Consider the following 22,886-nt stretch of genomic DNA (forward strand, 5'->3'; position numbering starts at 1 on the left):
GAGATAGAATGATTAGCAATGCCAGGGAACACAAGTGGGGAGATATCAGCATGGGTTTTCTTCTGAGCCTCTAAACAAGATCTAAGAAGAAACTTGTATTTCTCAAGTCTCTAGACAAGAATTCCTATCTACCTCCATCTATCATAGAATGAAATTTAGTTAAATTAGACTCATTCAGTTAGTTAACGTGATGATATAGTAGTCTTATTCAAGGATGAAACTGTATACTGATAAGAAGACTAAAACTATGCAGAAAACAAACAAGAAAGTCTTATGCACAAAATAAAAGAACAGTAAGATATATTTTTGGTTGACTGAGATTGTCAAACAGTTTAACAAATTGAAAATACCAAGTGTTGGCAAGGCTGCAGGAAAAAGAACATTCTTGTCTCTCTACAGAACCATTTGGCAACATGTGACAAAATTTTAAATAAGCACTTTTTACTCAGTAAATCTTCTTCTGTGATTTTTTCATAAGGATACAAATAGACAAAAGTATAAAGATATATGTACAAAAATGTTCACTATAATGTTGTTTACAAAAGCAAAGCGTTAAGAAACAAAAAGTCCTGGGACTTCCCTGGCAGTCCAGTGGTTAAGACTTCCACTGCAGGGGGCATGGGTTCGATCCCTGGTTGGGGAACTAAAATCTCACATGCTGCATGGTGCGGCCCAAAAAAGAAAAAAAAAATAGAAGAAGAAAGAAACAAAAAGTCTAAATGTCCATCAGTAGGAAACTGGTTTAAGAAATCATTGTGTATATGAGAGAATACTCTGTAAAAAATAGTGCCTCTCTGTATTTGTTACCATGGAAAGAGGGTCACATTGTTGAATTAGCACCATTCCAAAACAGCAATACGTAGTATTGAGGAACAAAAGTTGGGAGAGAGAATGGGAGAGACAGAGAGAGAAAGACAGACAGACAGAGATCTGTAAGGATGTCTCCTGAAATGTTAATAGAAAATATGCCTAGGACGTGAGATTTCAGGTGATTTATACTTTCTCCTTTATATTCTTCTGGATTGCTTTTATGTTTACAATAAAAATTTAGTTTCGTTTAGAAAAACAGAACATAACAAAAACACTATGCAAAGAGTAAAAGAATGAAGGAAATAACCCTGTGTTAATCGTAGTTGCCTTTGGTCTTTAAGAAGAGAGACCAAGGGTTCCTTTCTACTTTCCCCCATTTTCTAAATTGTCTTTTATAGAGGATGATTATTTTTATTGAGTATTATATATCATGATGATGATGATAATCTGACAGACACACGAGACCCACCATCTTTCCTCCTGGTTCCTGGGAAAGACTCCTCTGTGGTTGGAGGGTCAAAGGCTGCCATTATTAATGACTTAGCCATGCAGAGTGGAGGCTCATTTGCCTTCTGCCTTAGATCTCAAGGTCCTCTTAGATCTTTAAGAGTCCCCTCAGCTGGTTTATGTTGGCTTTTCAAGTGGTCAACATTTATGCCCACTTTTGTTTGTTTGTATGTTTGACCTAATTTTTTTAATTAAAAAATTAATGGGGGGGCTTCCCTGGTGGTGCAGTGGTTAAGAATCTGCCTGCCAACGCAGGGGACATGGGTTCAAGCCCTGGTGCAGGAAGATCCCCCATGCTGCAGAGCAACTAAGCCCATGCACCTCAACTACTGAGCCTGCACTCTAGAGCCCGCGAGCCACAACTACTGAAGCCTGCGTGCCGAGAGCCCGTGCTCCACAACAAGAGAAGCCACTGCAATAAGCCCATGCACCGCATTGAAGAGTAGCCCCTGCTCACCACAACTAAGGAAAGCCTGCACGCAGCAACAAAGACCCAATGCAGCAATAAATAAATAAATAAATAATGTATTTTTAAAAAATTAATGTATTTTTAGTGGATAAGATTTTGAAAGTTAAAGTATAAAGAAGCAGGGAAAACTATCTATAATCCTATCATTGAAATAAATAGCTATTAATCTTGTGAACATCTTTCTTTTTAATCATGTCTTAATATACAACTGTGTACCTGCTTTTTCCAGTTATCATAGTGAGTGTTTCCCTGTATCACTGAAAATTCCTAAATCTATTTTAATGGTCCACACCCAATTTTTAAAAAGCATTCATTTATCCCTATATAATTTCAAACTGAAGAACATTTATATGCTCAAAATAAGTTCATTACAAGAGCCATAAGAAAGATTCCTTCCCAGGGTTAGAGCCTAGATCTGGTCCTTACCAATAATTGCAACTCCTTCATAACCTTAATTTCAAACATCCCCTCTGACCACCCTACTTCAACAGTCTGCTGACATCACTGGGAGGAATGACCCATTGATCTACTTTTTCATTGTTACTCACCTGCCTTACGCCCTCATTTCCCTTTGTATCTAGATAAATTTCTATGGTCAGTTATTTCAATCACTCCCTTGCACACACTCTCATATCCCTCCTCCTCTTTTTCTAGCTGAGCCTCAACCTTGGTTAAACCCAACTCTTCACCTACTCTGAAGGTGGGGACACCTTCAGCCAAATGTCCAAGCCCTATTTTTAATGCTGTCTTTAAAGACATGCTCTAAGGGTGGGAGGGAGGGAGACGCAAGAGGGAAGAGATATGGGGACATATGTATATGTATAAATGATTCATTTTGTTTTAAAGCAGAAACTAACACACAATTGTAAAGCAATTATACTCCAATCAAGATTTTTTTTTTTTTTTTTTTTTAAAGACATGCTCTAAGCATTTATTCTCCTTTCTCATTTTCCTTTGGGGACCCTATTTGGTGACCATACAGTTGCTTTATAGGTGTTCTGTTCTTGCCAATCCATCCTCCACCAATCCAACTCACTGGCCTAACCTGCACTCCCTCTCGGCTGCTTTTCCCAGAATCTTTTCTCTTCCCAGCTTTCTGACCTCTCTGTTGGCTTCTGTTTGTTCTCTCTCCCTTCTCTACCCACCTACCTCTTTGTGCAACCCCCAAAAGAAACACAGAAGGAATAGCCTGAAATGAATTAGCCATGGGGGTAGCATCTGGAGCCTCAGGTTCTTGTCCTGCTAGGGGGCAGAGTGACCTTGGGCCAGTCACTTCATTCTCTGGTTCTTAGTTTCCTCCCTATATAATGATACGCATTTGGTTACATAAATGTGGAGATGATTTAACCCAGTTCTTACACACAAACAAACATGATTCTGAAAATCTAAGAAAGGAAAAATTTAGCAAACAGTCCTACTACCTTACTTTCCTCACTATACCATCCTACTTCCATCACCAAGATAATGGCAACCATCTGGTGAGTATTATTATTGTAATTTTAGTGCTGAAACTTTCCTTGGCCCATCCATGCATCCCACCCAGTAACCATAACGGAAATCCAAACACTCACCGTGAATTTCTCATAGAGCTCATAAGTCAGGAGGGGGTTGGGCAGCTCCCTAAAGTAGAGCTTACAGAGGGAGCCCACACAGTGGATGTCCTGGAGGTACACTTCCCTTGTCAGATCTGGACATTGATCTGAGCCAAACTCCTGCCTGAAACAACACAGACAGAGACATAACAATCCCAGGAACATGTGTTCCATGTCAGCAGCTACTTGGCTGCTTAGGGGGTAAAAAGACCCTAAACTGCTGACTTGACCATATTTTTGACCTTGATTCAAAAAGACCTTCTATTTCAGGCACAAGGAAGCTACAGGAAAGATGTCCACTTCAGGTCTGGATCTTCCCTGCAGAAGCTGCTGTAATTAGAAAGACATAATCCCATTTACAAATGGATTTCTCATGGCATTATGTCTGTAGTCTCAATTATGAACAGTGGGGAAATATGAAAACAATTTTCCAAAAACCCTGTTGAGAGTTCAGTTTTTCCAAAATATTGTTTTAAATGAACTTCTCTTTCTTGGAGGAGAGACCAAAACCAGGGTGAGTCAGATTGTTATCATTCACGTCCACATATTCATGTCAGCAAACTTGTTTTATCTGGAGACTCAAACTCAAGGTTTGAGAACTTCAATCAACTCTCCCTTTGATGCTGAATGGAAACTTCTAGGCTGCTTGATAGTGACTCCCACAGGACAAATGAGCTTACAAATATCTTCTTAAACAACCTACAGTGGGGTGCTTGGGAGCATGGTCAGATTCCAGGCCTCATTTCTAATTAAAAAAACATTTACTAACAAGGTTACATGAATATACTGCCTCAAATAATACATACTTACAAGTTAAAAATCTATTTAAAAGATGATAAATCTGAGTTTTAATGCAGAAGAGAAGTTAGCTTTCTTGAGAGTATTCATTTGGTCAAACATGTGGTGACAAAGTCAACCGGACTCTCAGAACCAGCCTCTTGAAACAGCTTGCTGCCCATTCTTCTGTAGTCGGGTTCTGCCCCTTTAATAAAGGGAAGGGAAATCCCTGATGCTGTCAGAACCTGACAGGAACTGAGTGAGGCCTTGAAAAGCAAACCATGCAATGGCCTCAAGTTCATAGGCATGTGTTTTTCTTACGAGGGCAGAACACAAACAATTTAGAGCTTATTCATTTAGTTAGCCAGAAATTTCCCTTGTCAAGGCTAAGGTCAGTCCTTAAGTGAAAAAGAATTGGCCATTGTCCAAATGTCCTTCCACTATACCAGCTACTGTGTAGTATGTTTCAGAGATAAGAGTAGACTGTTAAAAATACATGCTGTTGAAACTGAAAAATGTCACATGAGTAAATTAGTGAAATGATGTAAGCATATAGATCTGTTAGAAACCTTTGGCTGCAATAAACCAGTTATTTTTTAACAGCTATCATCTCTCTGGGAGTAAAAAGAATGTTTTATTCCTTTGGTATAGTTTCATGACAATTGAAGTTTGAGGAGGAGGGGCAGAAAACTAAATAGGAGGAAGAAGATAAAAAAATGAATTACCTGCACAATGTAAATTTTACATATTAATCTTGTAACAAGAATGTTTTATTTGAAAAGTCTACATTTGTAACTAAAGAATATATAATATATATATTAAAATGTTCTTTTTGTGTTAAAGAACAATATTCAAAATACATAAACCTATTCTTTTAGTCATGGAACAGTACATATATTATATATAATGTATATATTCTATATATACACTCCCTTTATTTTATAGATATAATACATATAAAGAAGATTACTATCCTCTTAATACAGTGTGATAGAAATTTCTTCCAAAAAATTCTAGGATGCATTTTAGAATTGTTTAGGATAAATCCATAGAATTGGAAATAGTTCCTCTATCAATAATTTTAAAAATACAGGCATCAATTAGAGAAATGCACAGTCATGCAGACTTCTGATTCCTCGACCAGATGAAAGATCAAATGTTGAGTGTGTGCCAACAGAAAAACTCACGATGACCTTCAAGTTCTGAATACCACGTAATGGGGATCTGAGCCGTGGGTAGGGAAGTGAGTAATAATAAATCATTTTTTCCCAACTTGCAATTTAAATCACTTGAGTTCATTTGAATCTACCTAAGAGGGATAAATCTGGTGCAAGACATAGGAACAGATGAAAAGCCCTCAGGAGTTTTTGTTGGAAAGAATTACATCAGACTGGAGAGCTTCCTGATTAGATTAAGAAGAGTTAGGCATCTGAAAACATCAGCACTTGATCTTCTGCCCTGCCATCCTTCCCTCAATCCCTTCAGTTTTTAATACCCCCAACACCTGCAGATAGAGGAATGGACAGAGGAAGGATCATGGAAGAATCCTTTGGGGGGCTATTCTTTGGCTTACCTTAGCCGTTGTATGTTTGAGGTGACCCCTGAAAGCCGATAAATTCCATCCACAATGCCGTGAGTCTCTATAAATTCTGCACAGCTCTTCAATACATATGGAACTATCCAAAGGAAAAGAAAAAATAAAGTATTAGGTATAAGTCTGACTGTAAAAATCCAGGTAACTTCAAAGAGAAGTAAGTATGGAATGCATATGAGCTACAAGTGGAAACAATTACTTGTAAATGGTAGATGATGTTCTTTGATATTTAAAAAAAACTCATAGGGTTTTGTTAAAGTTTGGAAAACCCATGTGTTTTAAGAGTTAGGTCTTTTTTTTTTTTTTTTTAGGAATTTGTAAAATATGCTAACACTTAGATTTCTGAAACCAGCAGTGACCTTGGAAATCCCACAACACAATCTCCTCATGTCACTGGTTCTCCCAGTGTGGTCCCCTGACCAGTAGCACCAGCATCTCCTGGGAACCTGTTGGGAATGCAGATTCCCAGGCCCCACTCACACCCACTGAATCAGAAATTCTGGAGGTGGTGCCCAGCAATCTGTGTTTTAAAAAGCCTTCTAGGGGACTGTTGTGTGATAAAATTAGAGAACTCTTGCCTAGTCTACACATGAAGAAACCAAGGGGCAGGTAAATTTATTTACCTCACTAAAGAGTACTTGTTGCTTTTTTTTTTTTTTTTTTTTTTGTGGTACGCGGGCCTCTCACTGTTGTGGCCTCTCCCATTGCGGAGAGCAGGCTCCGGACGCACAGGCTCAGCGGCCATGGGCTGAGCTGCTCTGCGGCATGTGGGATCTTTCCGGACCGGGGCACGAACCCGCGTCCCCTGCATCGGCAGGCGGATTCTCAACCACTGCGCCACCAGGGAAGCCCCACTTGTTGCTTATGAAAAGTGATTTAACACATGGAAAAATACTTATGATGTAGGTAGGTAAAAGAAGAACAAGGCACAAAATCAAATATACCCTGTGAACTCAGCTATGTTTAAGAAACTGCAAAGGGAAAAAAGACTGAAAGAATATCTGCCAAAATGTTAAGGGTGATTTAAAGGTGTTAAGTGTTTTTTTTTTAAAGGTGATAATCTCCCCCCCCGCCCCCCAGCACCACCTCCACATGGGTCAAACCAGTCATTGATAGAATGGACCTCATATAAGGGACCAACATGGCCTCTCAAATTCCTGCCACTCCAGAAGTCCAGTGCCTGGGTAGAAGGGTCTGGCTATGCTGTTCTCTCCTCAGGGCTGAACCTGATCAGCCCAGCCAGCTCAGTGACCCAGCATGGCAGCCACAGGCCTTCTGGATGGCATGGAGAGAGTGGCAAGTCACTTGCCACTTTGGTCCTTGGACAGATCCACCGGAGGTCCCTCTGTGAGAGTGTTGTAGATGGTCTGGAACTACCAAAGCCTTGGGTGCTGAAGTCTTCAGGCACAGAGGTGGGATGGGAACTCCATGAACCAGGGCTTCGGTTAGCAGTGTGCCCACCCCCCCAAAACATACTCAGTCCATTAATACCTTGGATTAGACTAAAGCCAATCCATTAATGCTTAATGCACATGATCATACCCACACACAATACTAAGCTGGACTGGACCTGTACATGGGGAGATACTAGGTGTTCAGGCTCAACATTCTTCCTGGATTCTCTATTACAATACTTTCTAAACAGCTCCCCCATCCTTTCCTTCAACCACTAACTATCATTTTAGGTGCTGAGTAAAATTCATCATACTTAAAGTATTCCACCCACCTCTCAAAGGCTGTGCATCCTCAGAGCCTTTCGTCTCCAGGACACATCCATGTTTTGGCCCTTTCATTCATGACTGACTAGTGAGAAGCTTCTTAGTTACCCAAGGTGGAAAGAGGGCAGGAAGTGAACTTGGGATTGGCAATATTGAGGTCAGAGACCACAGAGGTGGAACTATTCCCTGTGAGTGAATACAGGGTAGGAGTGGGTGTGGTGGAGGAGGGGCTGTGAGTGTGGGCAGGGGTCCAGAGCCCCTGCCTGGCTTCAATTAGAAAAGCTATACTTTGATCGATTTTATGAAAAAGGGTTCTTGGTGAGAACCCTATTTATGCCTCATGCCTCTAAATAAATTTTATAAATAAATAAGCAAACAGAGTTCCCATGCTTCAAAAAGCTGTATTGTTTAAAAAAAAAATTCCCTATTGTGCACAGTAGGTTGACTCTTTCCCTCCCACAACAAGATGTTGTTCTGTAACCTGCCGTGCAAGGTCATGGTCAAGAGCACAGGTCTGAATGCCAAACTGCCTTTGAAACCTTGGGCAAAATATGCAATAATTCCGTTTCTTAGTTTTCACATCTGTAAAATGAGGATAACAGTGATATTAACCTCATAGCTAGGATTGAAGTAATACTTGTAAATACTTAGCACAGACCCTGGCATATAAGCAGCATTCTACAATGACAGTTATTTCTATCTGAAGCTTCTATATGATGTAAATTTATCATTTGTGAGATTCAGTCTTGGTGAAAACAGTTTGCTGCCTCCCATCTGATGGGCAGCTGGGGTAGAGCTGACCAACCTCTTACAAGTCAACACTCACCTCCCTATTCTGAATGGCTTTTGTGTCCCTCTCTGGTTGAGGTCACTTTTCTATGCATTGAGGTGTATCTTCGTAATACAAAGGCAGCAGTCCTTACCCAACAGTGTACAGATTTCGTTAGCAGTCCTGGAACTGTGCTTGTCCTTGATGTGTTGCACAATGTGAGTCTGTACCAAGGTATATGGCTGTTGCACGGCACAGGTGGACGTGAGAGCTCGGAGCATTCCCAAAGAGGACTCAAAGACAAAAGCCTCAGCCTCAAAGGGCTTCTATAAGGAACACTCCACAGATGGGCAGTGCAGGGTCACCAATCTGTCCTATCCCATTCTCAAAGACCCACCTCCCAGTAGCATGGCTCTCAGTTGTATAACCTCAGGCTCCGTTTGTTTTAAAGGTGAGGAAAACACATTCCTGGATGGAACCTCTGCCATAAATTTGGTACAGAGGCCCCAGAACCTCTAGTCCACAGCTCTGTTTAAACAGAAGGCAATATTAAAACAACCCAAGGGAAAAGGCCATGGTCCTGGTCCCTGAGGCGTGTTAGCTTTCTTGGAGTCTCATCTTGGGCCGAGTTGGAAGACATAGGAATTCTCCATCATACTCAGTAAGTGAGAAAGGATCCACTTGATCTCTGTAATCATCCAGCTCTAGAGCCAGCAGCAGTTGCTTCCCAGGTGATTCTGATGCATGCTGAAGTTGAAGAACGACTGTTTAGACCAGAGCTTCTCATATTTTAATATGGATACAAGTCCCCAGGATCTTGTTAACATGCGGATTCCAATGGGAGGGTGGAGGGAGGGAGTCAAGAATTTGCATTTCTAGCAAATTACCAGGTGATTCAGATACAGCCAATCTGCAGCCCATACTTCAGGGAGCAAGGCTCTAAAGGTAATACTGGTTGGTGGTGTTGCAGGGGCTGCCAAGAGTATCGACTCAAAGTCTCAGAATTCTTTAGACTGTTGTTCCTGGGGCCCAACCAAACTGGGGACACCCTAGGATTCTGGACAGGATAGAAGCTTGAAACAAAATGGCTGAGTAGGTATAGATGGAAAGAAAGCCTCCATTGTCTGTTTAGGTTGCTATAGAAGGTTGGAGCCACAGAACTAGTTCTGTGAGATTTATCATGGACCCAAAGAACATTAAGTCTCCTCCTACAGAGGTACACACAGTTGCTGATTATGATATAACATTATGACTTCTTTGAATTATCACACTGATGGTTCTCTAAGTCCCTTTTTTGTTTGGTTTGGTTTGGTATTTTCTGGAGCAGCGATCTTTAACGTTAAATTTTAATCGGAGCACAAAATAAATCCTGAGGTGGTTTCTGACAGAAAAGAAGGCTTTGCCTTTGATTTATACTTTACAATTTACAAAACGCTTTAAAGTCCTTTGTTTCATTTGGTCCAACTTGCTACAACTAAAAGTCATTTTATACTCATAAATAACGTGGCGGTACTTCTTTCCTCAATTCCAAACTTCTTCAAGGGTTTAGGGCAGAAAAGGCCAGCAGTCAAATCATTTCTTTGAATCCCCCCAGAGGTAATGCCTGCTAATGGCTGGAATCTGATCAGATCTGGAGATGGAGATTGGAACAAACACAGTTTCATTTGATCAGTTATGTGATCATGGCAGCCTCATTCTTTCACAGTGCAAACTGCATTTGTGTTTTAGGGAAATATGGCACTCCTCCCGCCCCATTCTGGATTTTTGTTAAGGTCCTGTACTGGTCATATTTCATTCCCTCTCTGGGTCCTGCATCCCTAATGATCAGAGTAAAGTCTAGTGGTACATATATACAATGGACTACTACTCAGCAATAACAAGGGATGATATAGCATATGGGAGATAGAAGTCATTCTATAGAAGAGTACATGGTATATGATTCCATCCACATAGAACTCAAGAAAACGCAAACTAATTTATAGTGGGAGAAAGCAGGGAAGACGCAGGAGGCAGGAGCTGCGGAGGGGCTGAGGAAACTTTGGGGCATGATGGATATATTCATCACCTTGACTGAGGTGATAGAAAGGACCAAGGATCACTGGTGGATGAAGAACTGATACTTGCAGGGAGTCAGAGAGAGACAAGCCGCTGAACAGGGAAGAAATCTTTGAGAATCCCCTGCTGTGCACAGGGGAGAGAGTGAGGGCTTCAGGCAGCTCTGCTGTGCTGTGAATAAGCCTGCTCTACTACAGCATTTTTTAATTTTATTATTATTTTTTTTTTGCGGTACGCGGGCCTCTCACTGTTGTGGCCTCTCCCGCCACGGAGCGCAGGCTCCGGACGCGCAGGTTCCGGACGCGCAGGCTCAGCCGCCATGGCTCACAGGCCCAGCCGCTCCGCGGCATGTGGGATCTTCCCAGACCGGGGCACAAACCCACGTCCCCTGCATCAGCAGGCGGACTCTCAACCACTGCGCCACCAGGGAAGCCCTACTACAGCATTTTTTAAGAGATGAAGTAAAGATTTGAATCACTTTTCTATTATTTCTGGTTGTCAGCAGAGAACTTCCCAGCTTTCCATTCCACAGGAATCTGTTGTCACAATGGCTCCTGTGCCTTCTATCTCTGCCAGCTCCTGCTCTGTATTTGTCCCCTCCTTCCTCGATCCTGCAACTCCATGTTTCCTGCGCCTCCATCTCTCCTGAGCCTCCATCTCTTCTGTGCCTCCATGTCTCCTGTGCCTCCATGTCTCCTGCGTCTCCATGTCTGCTGCATCTCCATCTCTCCTGTGGCACGCTCCTCCCAGCCTCTGTGGGCCTTGGCTTGCCTGAGGGGGCGCTATCCTCCTGCAACTCTCCCTCTTTGATTCTTCTTTCTCCTCCGTTTTAATCTCGTCTGTCTTCCTCCTGACCTAACGTAGAATTATAGAAAAGTCTGAAAATTCGTGGTGTCTATTTTTTAAAGTATAATGTTCTCTGTTCTTTACAAAAAGCAAATTAACTGCTTTCCAATTTTCCAAGGAAAATTGTTTTTTAAATATGTCAGGATTTAGCCTGTCCTCCTTGGGGTAAAGTTTCTTTTTCTCTAAACTTAAAAAAAATCGAGATATAAATCAAATGTCATAAAATTCACCCTTTTAAAGCACATAATTAAGTGGTTTACACTATATTGACAATTAAGCAACAATCACATTTCAGAACATTTTCATTATTCCAATTCTAGAACATTTCTATATATACAAGGTTATTCATTGCAGCAATTTTTGTAATAGCATGAGATTGTTCATCAATAGGAAGCTATTTATAGAAATAATGGAATATCCATATAATGGAATACTATATAGTCATCAAAAAGAATGAGGAAACTTTCATGTACTGATATACAGCAGTCTCCAGGTATATTAAGCAGAAAGAAGGAGGCACAGACCAGTGTAATGGTATACAAGCATTTGTTTTTTTAAAAAGAGAGAATAACAGAACAGTTATACAATTTCCTTGTATATGCATTAAATATCTATGGAAGGATGCATAATAAAGTGATAACTTTAGTTGCCTATGGGAAAAGAGACTGGGAAGCTGAGGCAAGGGCTATGAGTAAGAGGGAGACTCCTCATTATATACTCTTTTATACTTTTTTTTTTTTTTTTTTTTTTTTGCGGTACGTGGGACTCTCTGCAGAGCACAGGCTCCGGACGTGCAGGCTCAGCGGTCATGGCTCATGGGCCCAGCCACTCCACGGCACGTGGGATCATCCCAGACCAGGGCACGAAACCGTGTCCCCTGCATCGGCAGGCAGACTCTCAACCACTGCGCCACCAGGGAAGCCCCTCTTTTATACTTTTGAACTATAAGAATATATTACCTTTCCCCAAAATTTTTCATTAAAAAATCCAATTCAGCAAACATGCTCTTATCCAGCACTAAGTGCTAGGTGTTGCCTGAACCTATGTCATCTCCATCACTAAGTTGTGAGCTCTTTAGGGACAATGAGGATAGTTCTGTCTCATTCATCTAGAATAGCCTTGAAAACACAAGCACTTGAAATGTTTTGCTAAACAGGGGATTGGTCATTACTCTCCAGATGGCTTTTCAGTCCTCCATTGATATCTGGGTCCTTCAAAGAAGAAAGCACTTTTTATGTGCCAGGCACTGCATGAGGTACTTTTTTTTTCCCTCTCTCTCTTTTAACAGCATTTTCCATTCTATAATCATAGCCAATCCACAAAAGACATAAAATTCTCCATTTTGAAAATGTGAAAGCTGATTCTCAGAGAGGTTAGGCAAGTTGCCCAACATCACACAGCTAGTAAGTGCCAGAGTTGGGATCCAAACCTAGGTTTGTCTGACTCCAAAGCTCATGCTTTTTTCATGGTACCACATTGAGGAGGAGGTTTAGAAAAAGCCCCAAGCTACACCTACCTGACTCAAACCCTCCCCATCAGGAGGGCAGATCCCATGAGTTAGGGGCCAGGTATGGAAGCACCATTTAAGGAGAGCTGTTTGGTTCCTTGCCCTTGACTACCCATATACCTGAAATTCTACCACTGCAGTCCCTACCTTACTGTGGTGATGGCTTTTAGGTGTTCAACACCTAGTGGTTAACATCTATTTTTTTTTTTTTTTTTTTGCGGTATGCGGGCCTCTCACCGCTGCGGCCTCTCCCATCGCGGAGCACAGGCTCCGGACGCGCAGGCCCAGCGGCCATGGCCCACGGGCCCAGCTGCTCCGCGGCACGCGGGATCCCCCCGGACCAGGGCACGAACCCGTGTCCCCCGCATCGGCAGGCGGACTCTCAACCACTGCGCCACCAGGGAAGCCCAACATCTATTTTTAAGTTCCTTTTGAAATAGTTACAGAAGCAATATATACTGATTTAAAAAATGAAAAACACTTCCTGACTTCAAGCCATACTAGAAAGCTATAGTAAACAAAACAGTATGGTACTAGCATAAAAATAGAAAAGATCAGTGGGAAAAAACTGAGAGCCCAGATATAAACCCAAGAATATATGGTCAATTGTATTTCACAAGGAAGCCAAGAATACTCAATGGAGAAAAGACAGTCTGGGAAAATTGGCGCTGGGAAAACTGGATATTCACATGTAAAAGAATGAAACTAGACCTGTATCTTATACCACTCACAAACATTAACTTGAAATGGATTAAAGACTTATCTGTAAGACATGAAACCATGGAATTCTTAGAAGACATAGGAAAAAAGCTCCTTGACATGGGTCTTGGCAATGATTTTTTTGGATATAACACCTAAAGCACAGCAACAAAATAAAAAATAAACAGGCAGGATTACATCAAACTAAAAAGCTTTTGCACAGCAAAAGAAACAATCAACAACATGAAAAGACAACATATGGAACAGGAAAAATATCTGCAAATCATGTATCTGATAAGGGGTTAATATCCAAAAGATATAAAGAAGTCAAACAACTCGATAGCAAAAAACCAAATAATCCAAATAAGAAATGGGCAAAAGATAGACACTTCTCCAAAGAAGATATACAAAAGGCCAACAGATACATGAAAAGATGCTCAACATCACTAATCATTAGGAAAATGCAAATGAAAACCATAATGAGATATCACCTCAAGTTAGAATGACCATCATCAAAAAGACAAGAGAGAAATGCTGGCAAGGATATGGAGAAGGGAACCCTTGTGCACCGTTAGTGAGATTATAACCTGGTATAGCCACTATGGAAAATAGTATGGATCCTCAAAAAAATTAAAAAGTAAAACTGCCATATGATCCAGCAATCACACTTCTGGGAACATATCCAAAGGAAACAAAACCACTAACTTGTAAAGATATCTGCACCTCCCAGTTCATAGCAGCATTATTTGCAATAGTCAAGACATGGAAACATGTGTCCATCAAAAGATGAGTGGCTAAAGGAGCTGTGGCAGGGACTTCCCTGGTGCCACAGTGGTTGGGAGTCCACCTGCCAATGCAGGGGACACGGGCTCAATCCCTGGTCTGGGAAGATCCCACATGCCTTGGAGGGACTATAAGCCCGTGCACCACAACTGCTGAGCCTGCGCTCTAGAGCCCGCGAGCCACAACTACTAGGCCCGTGTGCCTGAAGCCCGTGCTCCTCAACAAAAGAAGCCACCGCAGTGAGAAGCCTGTGCACCACAGTGAAGAGTAGCCCCTGCTCACCACAGCTAGAGAAAGCCCGTGCACAGCAACAAAGACCCAGTGCAGCCAAATAAATAAATCTTAAAAAAGAAAGAAGTTGTGGCATATATATACAACAGAATAATATTCATCCATAAAAATAAGGAAATCTTGCCATTTGTGACAACATGGATGGACCTTAAGGGTATCATGCTAAGTGAAATAAGTCAGAGAAAGACAAATAGTGTATGATCTCACTTATATGTGGAATCTAAAAAAATCATGAAGCTCATAGAAAAAGAGATCAGATTTGTGGTTACCAGAGGAGGGGGTGGGGGAGGTGGGGAGCAGGAATTGGATGAAGGTGGTCAAAAGGTACCAACTTCCAGTTACAAGATAAATGAGTAATAGAGCTGCAATGTACAGCGTGATGATTATAGTTAGCATTGCCGTACATTATATATGAAAATTAAGAGAGTAAATCCTAAGTGTTCTCATCACAAGGAAACATTTTTTTCTTTCTTTTCTTTCTCTTTTATTGTATGTATATGAGATGATGGGTGCTAACTAAACTTACTGTGGTAATCATTTCACAATATATTTATGTAAGTCAAACCATTATGCTGTACACCTTAAACTTATACACTGGAGTATATCAATTATATTGCAATAACACTGGGGAAGAGAAGAATAAAAAATGAAAAAGATACACAAATATAAAGAGCAAAGAGTGACTGTCCTGTTTATACAACCCTTCACAATCTCTCAAATGATAAAAGACACACACACTGAAAGGCTAATAGTACGTTTTTGCTTTTCTATATTCTTCATTTTGCTTTTCTGAATTTTCTATAATGAGGGTGAGGTGCAAATAATTTTTGTAAAGAAAAAATAGGTTTTTAGAAAAACAAGTTTCAGGGCTTCCCTGGTGGCGCAGTGGTTAAGAATCTGCCTGCTAATGCAGGGGACACAGGTTCGAGCCCTGGTCTGGGAAGATCCCACATGCCGCGGAGCAGCTAGGCCCATGAGCCACAGCTATTGAGCCTGCGCGTCTAGAGCCTGTGCTCTGCAACAAGAGAGGCCGCGATAGTGAGAGGCCCACGCACCGCGATGAAGAGTGGCCCCCGCTCACCACAACTAGAGAAAGCCCTCGCACAGAAGCGAAGACCCAACACAGCCCAAAATAAATAAATAAATTTTTTTTTAAAATTAAAAAGAAAACCAAGTTTCGTTTAAAGAAGCCCAAGGGCTTTCTAAAGTTAGTGAGGCAATTTCCATGTTTGTTGAAGTCCTTTCCAATGACCCTGTAGGTAATTACTCCTTGTTAAACAGAAGTATTTGCCTAATCTGCTGGGCTGGTGTGGCCAAGGACCAGCTCTGCTCCACTGCTGGGTGAGCTCCTGATGGAAGACTATATCCTGGAGTCCCCTCCCCTCCTCACTTCCAGGGTTGCAGATGCCAAATCAAGTCAGCTCTTTCCCACAGAAGTGTCCAGGTCCTTCCTCTGTTCCACACCCTGACTCATCCCAGCTGAGCTCTCAGGTGTCTGTCATCCGTGCACCCACTCCTCCCAATGACAATGATTCTCCTTCTACCAAAGCAGATGTACTGCAGGGCTATCCAGCCCAAGAGACTAAAAGGTGAATAAGATATTTGCCCTCAAGGAGCCCAGAGGGAACGGACAATCACTGTGTACGTACTACGTGCCGACCCCTGAGCACTACACTTTCATGCATTCTTTGTACCCAGTGCAGTCCTCACAACCACTTTCTGAGGAAGGTATTTATCTTTGCTTTGTAAATGAGGAAATTGAAGCTCACAGGTAGGTATTAAGTAACTTGGCTGGTATGAAACGATCAAGCAAAATATGTTAAGGGCCCCTTGAGAGGCACAAAAACGTGACAGAAGTTCTTCTAAAAGATAACACAATGGTGGGGGAAGTCAGGCAGGGCTTTCAGGTGTTGAACAAGAACAGGAAATTGTGTACATCATATAGAGCTGACAGTATGAGAGGGACCTTGTTAGAGAGGGCTGAGGCAGGACCCTCACCCCCGGGCCATACGATGCTGTGAGATTGATCAGTGCATAAAGGAGGATGTACAAGGCTATGCAACAAGAACTCAGACACTAGTTCCTAGGGGGTGATTTGAGATGCTGTGATGTGATAAGATACAATGTGATGCAATTATATACTGTGATACATGCAGAAAGCTTAAATAGCCTCCAGCATATAATAAGCACTTTGTAAACATCACCTACTTTCTGATGCAGCTAGAGCAGGGAATGGTATAAACAAGATGGGAAAACAAGAAATAATGTGGTGAATTCCAGGAATGCTGACTAGACCAATCTGGTGTAAGAGAAGGTAAATTCAGGTAAATTGGAAGAGTTTTGACAGCCTAGGAAGACTGCATTCTATCTTGAGCTCCACTGCCAAACAAATCTTTCTAAAACACTATGGAAAAGCTCCCCTATTCCAAAACATTCACTGGCTTCCCATATTGCCCTTAGAATAATGTCCAATCCAGGCAGCTGCCTCAGTAGGGGTAACCCTGGAATTCTTCTCTTCAAGGGAACAGGCTTTTGAGAAAGGTGGGTCGAGGAGGGGATAATATGAAGGAAAAGACTTGCCACAAACATATCGATCCAACGAAGGAAAATAAGGTGTCCCTTTAGAGTCAGTACAGAGGACCTCGTACACTTTGCCGAGTATGAAAGGGGAGGTGAGAAGCTTCACTCTTTTCTAGTTGCTTCCTAAAATTTCTTTAAGAAAGGTAAGTGCCTTTGTGACTCAAAGATAAGAGGCTGGTTGAGGGCGGTGAAATATCTGGGACCACACGTCATCAGTTAATGAGCAAGTGGAAACAGCCTAGGAGGGACTGTGAAAGGGGCCTCCGGGGTGTTTGGGGATTTAGGGGAGGGGAGGGTTGTGACCATGAGGGAGGGCAGAGCTGACTAGGGAAACCGGGTGGGGTGTGATGAGACCACACAGAGAACAAACCTGGAGAAACCCTCACACGGCCTTGGGCTTAGAGTTGGCCCTGTTCACCTGGTACACAGGAAGGGTGCAGAAAATGTCCCTTTTGTCCCTTGCTGAAGATGGAGGCTGCTAGGCTTTGTATAATTTATGAAAACTTTTTTGGCTCGTGCTTCCTACTGCCTGACTTCACTCTCAGGGGAGTTGTCGAGCAGACATCACTCACTCCATAAGGCTGCTTGCGGATGCCAGAAAGCTCTTTCAGGCATGCCCCAGCACACTCCCAGGCCCAGCTGTGAGCATCAATTCCCTTATCATTGCCAACAAGTCGTTTAACTCCTCAGTTGAACTGCGTCAAGACCACAGTCAGCTTGGATCACCCAATCAAGATTTTATTTCCTGGACTAACAGACCCTCTCTTTCTTGCCACCTGCTCCTTGAGACGCCACAGATGGATAAAGAGGATGGCCACGTCTGCCCCCAGAGAGAGTCCCAGAAGGAGAAGGGATGGAGCTGAGGAGGCTAATGAGACAAAACAGGGAAAATAAACCAGCTTCTTGAACTATATGGGTCACTAACACCAATCATTTGAAGAATGAGGACAATGTAAGTTTTTTTCTCGTCTGAGTATGTCCGGGCCATTTTTTTTTCTTTTTTTGCATGCCTTAGTAGGTGGTCATGGGATGCACTAACCAAATGCTATGTGGGGTCCCACGCTTAACGATCATTATTTCATTTAATTCTCACAACTCTGAGGTGCAGACATTACTTTTCCTATTTTATAGATGGAAAACTAAGGTTTGGTGTGGTCGGGTGGCTTGCCCAAGGTCAAACAGCTAGTGGCAAAGCTGGGGTGCAATTATGAGTCTGTCTGAATTCCAAGTTCATGCACTTTCCAGTACATTGTATAAACCTAACCTCCACACCAGGAAAACCCAGGCACAGACCAGGCGTGGGGAAGACCAGAAAGCCACAGAAAGCTGAGCTGATTTCACGTCGAAGAGCAACTTGATGACAGAGAAGGACTTAACAACAAGGAGTTAAGAAACCTGGGTTCTAGTCCTGACCTCCAGGTACTAGATTTCAGACCTCTGAGGAGAGTAACTGTGTTCCTCTTTGAGTTGCCCCCAGGTGACTCACAGGTACTCGGCGCTGGGTACCTATCAATTAAAGCAACATGAACCAGCTGTATATCCTTGACCAAAAAAATAGCTACTCCCGGCCTCAGATTTTCATCTGCACTAGGTTCAAGTTCTGGATCTAGACGATCGCTAATATTCCTTCCAGGTCTAACATCCCATGACCTGTGAACTTCCTGGATGAAGCTGGGGAGAAGCTGGGCTAGAAATTAAGAAGGCAGATCTGACTTCTACCTGCAAGGTTCAGGTCCTCACTCCTACTGGTTCTGGTTTTTATCTAGGTCTTCTAGGGCAAAGCATTAGCATTCTTTTTTGTTAGTTTTGTTTTTGTATTGTTAATTGACTCCCCAGCTTGTCCCACCCATAAGAACAGAAATTTGTGTTAAATAAATATAAACTTCAATCTCAGGAGGTTTACACGCATCTCCTTTGGTATGGCTGGACTCCTATTAACCCCAGTGCTATTTTGATTATTATGGAGGCTGGAGTCCTCCAGGGACTTGGCTTTAAATGGTGCTGAGTTCATCTGAAGGTCCCCCCCAACACACACACACTGAAGGGACCGTGCCCTGACAGCAAGAAATACCTCCCCTGGCTTATTGTACCTTCTGGTTTCCTGGGAGGCTTAGCTTCCTAATGGTTTCCAGACCTGTGGCACCATGGGTTCTTTTCATTTCTGTGTTTTCCTAAAATCATCTTTGCTAATGAAAGATGGGGAGCGTTTAGAAAAACAACTTCATCATTGGCCTGCTAGGCCTAAGTGAAGAACAGCCAGGTAGCGCTTATCAGCTCCTCTGGCACACCCCCTCCCAGCATCCTTTCATTTCCTGCCCAATATTCCCGAGCCACAGGCAGCCATTGTTTCGAGAACTGCTCTGCTTGGAAGCCTGGGTACTGCGGCCTCCCAGAGCTTCCTGTTGTTACAAGGCCCCGCTTTCCTGCTGAAAACAACAGCACTTCCCTGCCTATGTAACCCTTTTGGGGCAACTCATTTCTTCCGTGAGCTTGTTCTGTGCTTGCAAATACTGGGTGCTCATTAAATTTATCTTATTGAGCGTTTTCTTTTTTCTTAGTATACAAGTACTGCAAGTAGAAAAAAATGTAAATACAGATGAGCAAAAGAAAAAAAAAATCACCAAATCTCACCCTCTTCTATTAGATCTTGAAACCTCTTTAGTGTTCATGGTTTATGACTATTCATCAACATACACAGAATTTACCCTGGACCCAGGGCCAACCATTCCCAGTGGTTGAAACGGAGGCAGGGAATCCTGCCTAGAAACCAGCCTCCTGGAGGTTCTCATACATTGGTGTGCACAGCAGCTTAAGAAAAGTGCAGCTTTCCAGAGAGATTCCCCTGCAAATTCTCAGTACTCTTGGAGAAACTCTGAAAGAGATCCTCTTAAAAAGTTTTTTAAGGGCTTCCCTGGTGGCGCAGTGGTTAAGATCCGCCTGCCAATGCAGGGAACACGGGTTCGAGCCCTGGTCCTGGAAGATCCCACATGCCTCGGAGCAACTAAGGCCGTGCGTCACAACTACTGAGCCTGCGCTCTAGAGCCCGCGCTCTAGAGCCCGCGAGCCACAACTACTGAAGCCCCCGTACCTCGAGCTCATGCTCCGCAATGAGAAGCCCGCGCACCACAACAAAGAGCAGCCCCCGCTCGCCACAACTAGAGAAAGCCTGCGCACAGCAACGAAGACCCAACGCAGCCAACAATAAATAAATTAATTAATTAAACCCCCCCCACAGATCTGATTGCGTTTGTCCCTAGTGAAGACCAAGAGCCACCTCGGGGCACGCTTGGTTCTTTGTGATTCCTTCACCCACACTACCCTCTCTAGTCACAGCAAACCCCCCATGGGTCCCCGAAGCCCATGCTTCATGCCCTTGCATTCTCCTTCTTCTGACTGAGATGTACCCCCCACGCAGATGCTCCACGGTCCTTCAGAACACTACTCTAGAGCCTTTCCTGTAAACTCAGAGTAAATCGCCAAAAAACTGGACACAAAGTTCTGCTGTATAGTCTAGAATTCTGGACACTAGTTTATGATGCAAATCAAGATAGTCTAATTTCTCTGAGTTTCTGTTTTTTGGCCTCTGGGAACACAGTTGAGGGATGTGATGTAGAGTATTTTGGAGACTAACACTCCTCCCTTCCCCACCTCTCTCTCTGAATCGCTGACACATCACAACAAAAAGATATGCTCCTCCAGAGACTGCACCTTTTCCTTTGCAGGGAGTGCATTATTCTTTATGTAAAATCAGGCAAAATTAATGGCGATCTGCCGTTTGTTAAAACAGCGAGGGATGATGATATTCAACCTTTTATCCTGAGGTTTTGCAACTCATGAATTACTTAGTATTCTCTGAACGTTTCCTGTGCAGAACTAGCTTCATTCAGAAGCCAGATACTATAATTCCCTGAGCCTGATCACTCCTCCTCTTATTACTCTGAGACTCCTCCTTTCAGCTGTCTTTAGACAAGATCCTCACCAGATCTGTTTAGGACTAAGGCTAAATGATAAAGACGGCACGAAGGATTACTGTCAAAGTTCTGGGCACTTTCTCAGAAGAGGAGCAGTCAAAAATAATACCTAAAGAACAGACAATTAATAAAGAAAATGCTAGTTTACAGTGCAGACACTTACTTCTAGAGGTAGAGAAGCTAGGTATCAAACAGCTTTCTATGCTTTTAATTCCTAACTTTTGGGGAATTCCCTGGCAGTCCAGTGGTTAAGACTAGGCACTTTCACTGCCGGGGGCCTGGGTTCGATCCCCGCTGGAACTAAGATCCCATAAGGGGCTTCCCTGGTGGCACAGTGGTTGTGAGTCCGCCTGCCAATGCAAGGGACACGGGTTCGTGCCCCGGTCCGGGAAGATCCCACATGCACCATGCTCGCTGAGCCTGCGCGTCCGGAGCCTGTGCCCCGCAACGGGAGAGGCCACAACCGTGAGAGGCCCGCGTACTAAAGGAAAAAAAAAAAAAAAAAATTCCATAAGCCGTGCAATGCGGCCAAAAAAAAAATTTTTTTCCCCCTAACATTTGTTTTCCTCATCTTTTCCTTAACAGCTTCAAAACTGGAATTTTCTGCTGCTTGTTTTTTGCTATAGAAAATGTCAGTGGTCAGATCTGATCCAACGGTAGCCCAAGAATGGGCAGTTTTTAAATGGTAAGGCTCAGGTTCTGATCCCTTTTCTTGGGTACCCAGAAGGGGTCAGGGAAGGGGTCAGGGATTCCACCCCGGGTTCTCTGGCACCAGAGGGCAACAGCCTGTGCTGGGAGTAATAGCCTAAAGAGGCTCCAAATAGGGACTGAGTCTCTACCCAAGCTTGCAAACAAGGAGGCCACTGTAAAGCTTCCATGAAGAAAACAATGGCAAGAAATCGGTGTTTTAAAAGATCTGTCAGTACCAATTACAGTGAGGAGAACCTAGAAGCAGAGAAACCTTCTGGAAGAGAATCTAGGCACAGGGTGACTCACCACCAGGTCACCTCTTTGGGGAAGCCATCCCTGATCCCCAGAAGGACTGAGTACTTTTTATATAGTCTTAGAGCAACCTGTACAAAATTCATACTTGATTGAGTAGGTTTTGTTTCTGTGTTTTTAAACATCTGCATATTTTCTATTCCGTAAACTCCATGAGGAGCTATGTCTATCTTACTCAATTTGTGAGACACCACCCATGATCTAAGCCCATTGTCTAGCCCTCAAGCAGCACCCAGAACAAGGCAAAGTGCACACACGGATCGATGATGAAAAGAAAGGCGGGGCCAGGTACGTGAGCATCAGCTGGACCTTACGTGGGACGTGGAGAGATGACATTGTCCTAACAAGGACCAGATTAGATGCAAAGGACACATTCGTCTCCAGGGCTTTTTTTTCTTTCCCAGCTCCGTATTTATTTTCTCCCTCTCAGCCATCCCATCCCCACCTGCAAGCATCTGCTCCATACTTCATTCCCGCTTTCCACCGGTTGGTCAACCAGAATCCTGGAATTTTGGACTGCCAGAGTTGGAAGGGACCTTAAAATCACCTGGTTGAACCTGCTTGATTCAGTGTCAGGAAACTGAGGCTCCTGGAAGTTTGGGGACTTATCCAAGGTCACTCAGCTGGACAGTGGTAAAGCCCTGGCGTTAGAGGGAGACTGAGAAAAGGGTACAGGAGTGTTGAAAAGTCATTAGGATTTCCTTTCTTTCCAGTTTTGAGGGTTAGGGTTTAAGTGCCTGGAAGGCCTCTCTCTGGTCCAGACTAACACTTTGGTGTCAGAAGTAATTTAGGGTATTTAAGCTGAGGCGCACCCTTAGCAGTCAAACCAAATTAAGTATGTTTATTGGATCTTCACGTGTAAAACACTGTGCCAGATTCTGGGGATTCAAAGAAGTATCTTATAAGACGCTGCCCG

The 22,886-nt window shown here is 43.0% G+C and overlaps 1 protein-coding gene across 1 annotated transcript in view; it reads right to left on the minus strand.

Moving 5' to 3' along the window:
- The window catches only part of ARHGAP31 (Rho GTPase activating protein 31), a 110,782-nt gene that overhangs the window by 42,408 nt on the left and 45,488 nt on the right, over window positions 1-22,886 (minus strand). Inside the window, exons 2-3 of the mRNA XM_059064730.2 lie at window positions 5,729-5,831; window positions 3,358-3,502 (exon numbers count right to left, since the gene is read on the minus strand). Coding sequence (XP_058920713.1) covers window positions 3,358-3,502; window positions 5,729-5,831 — 248 coding nt within the window. The remainder of the gene's footprint in view (window positions 1-3,357; window positions 3,503-5,728; window positions 5,832-22,886) is intronic.

This window comes from Kogia breviceps, chromosome 5 (assembly GCF_026419965.1).
Source record: "Kogia breviceps isolate mKogBre1 chromosome 5, mKogBre1 haplotype 1, whole genome shotgun sequence".
NCBI classification, from domain to species: domain Eukaryota; kingdom Metazoa; phylum Chordata; class Mammalia; order Artiodactyla; family Physeteridae; genus Kogia; species Kogia breviceps.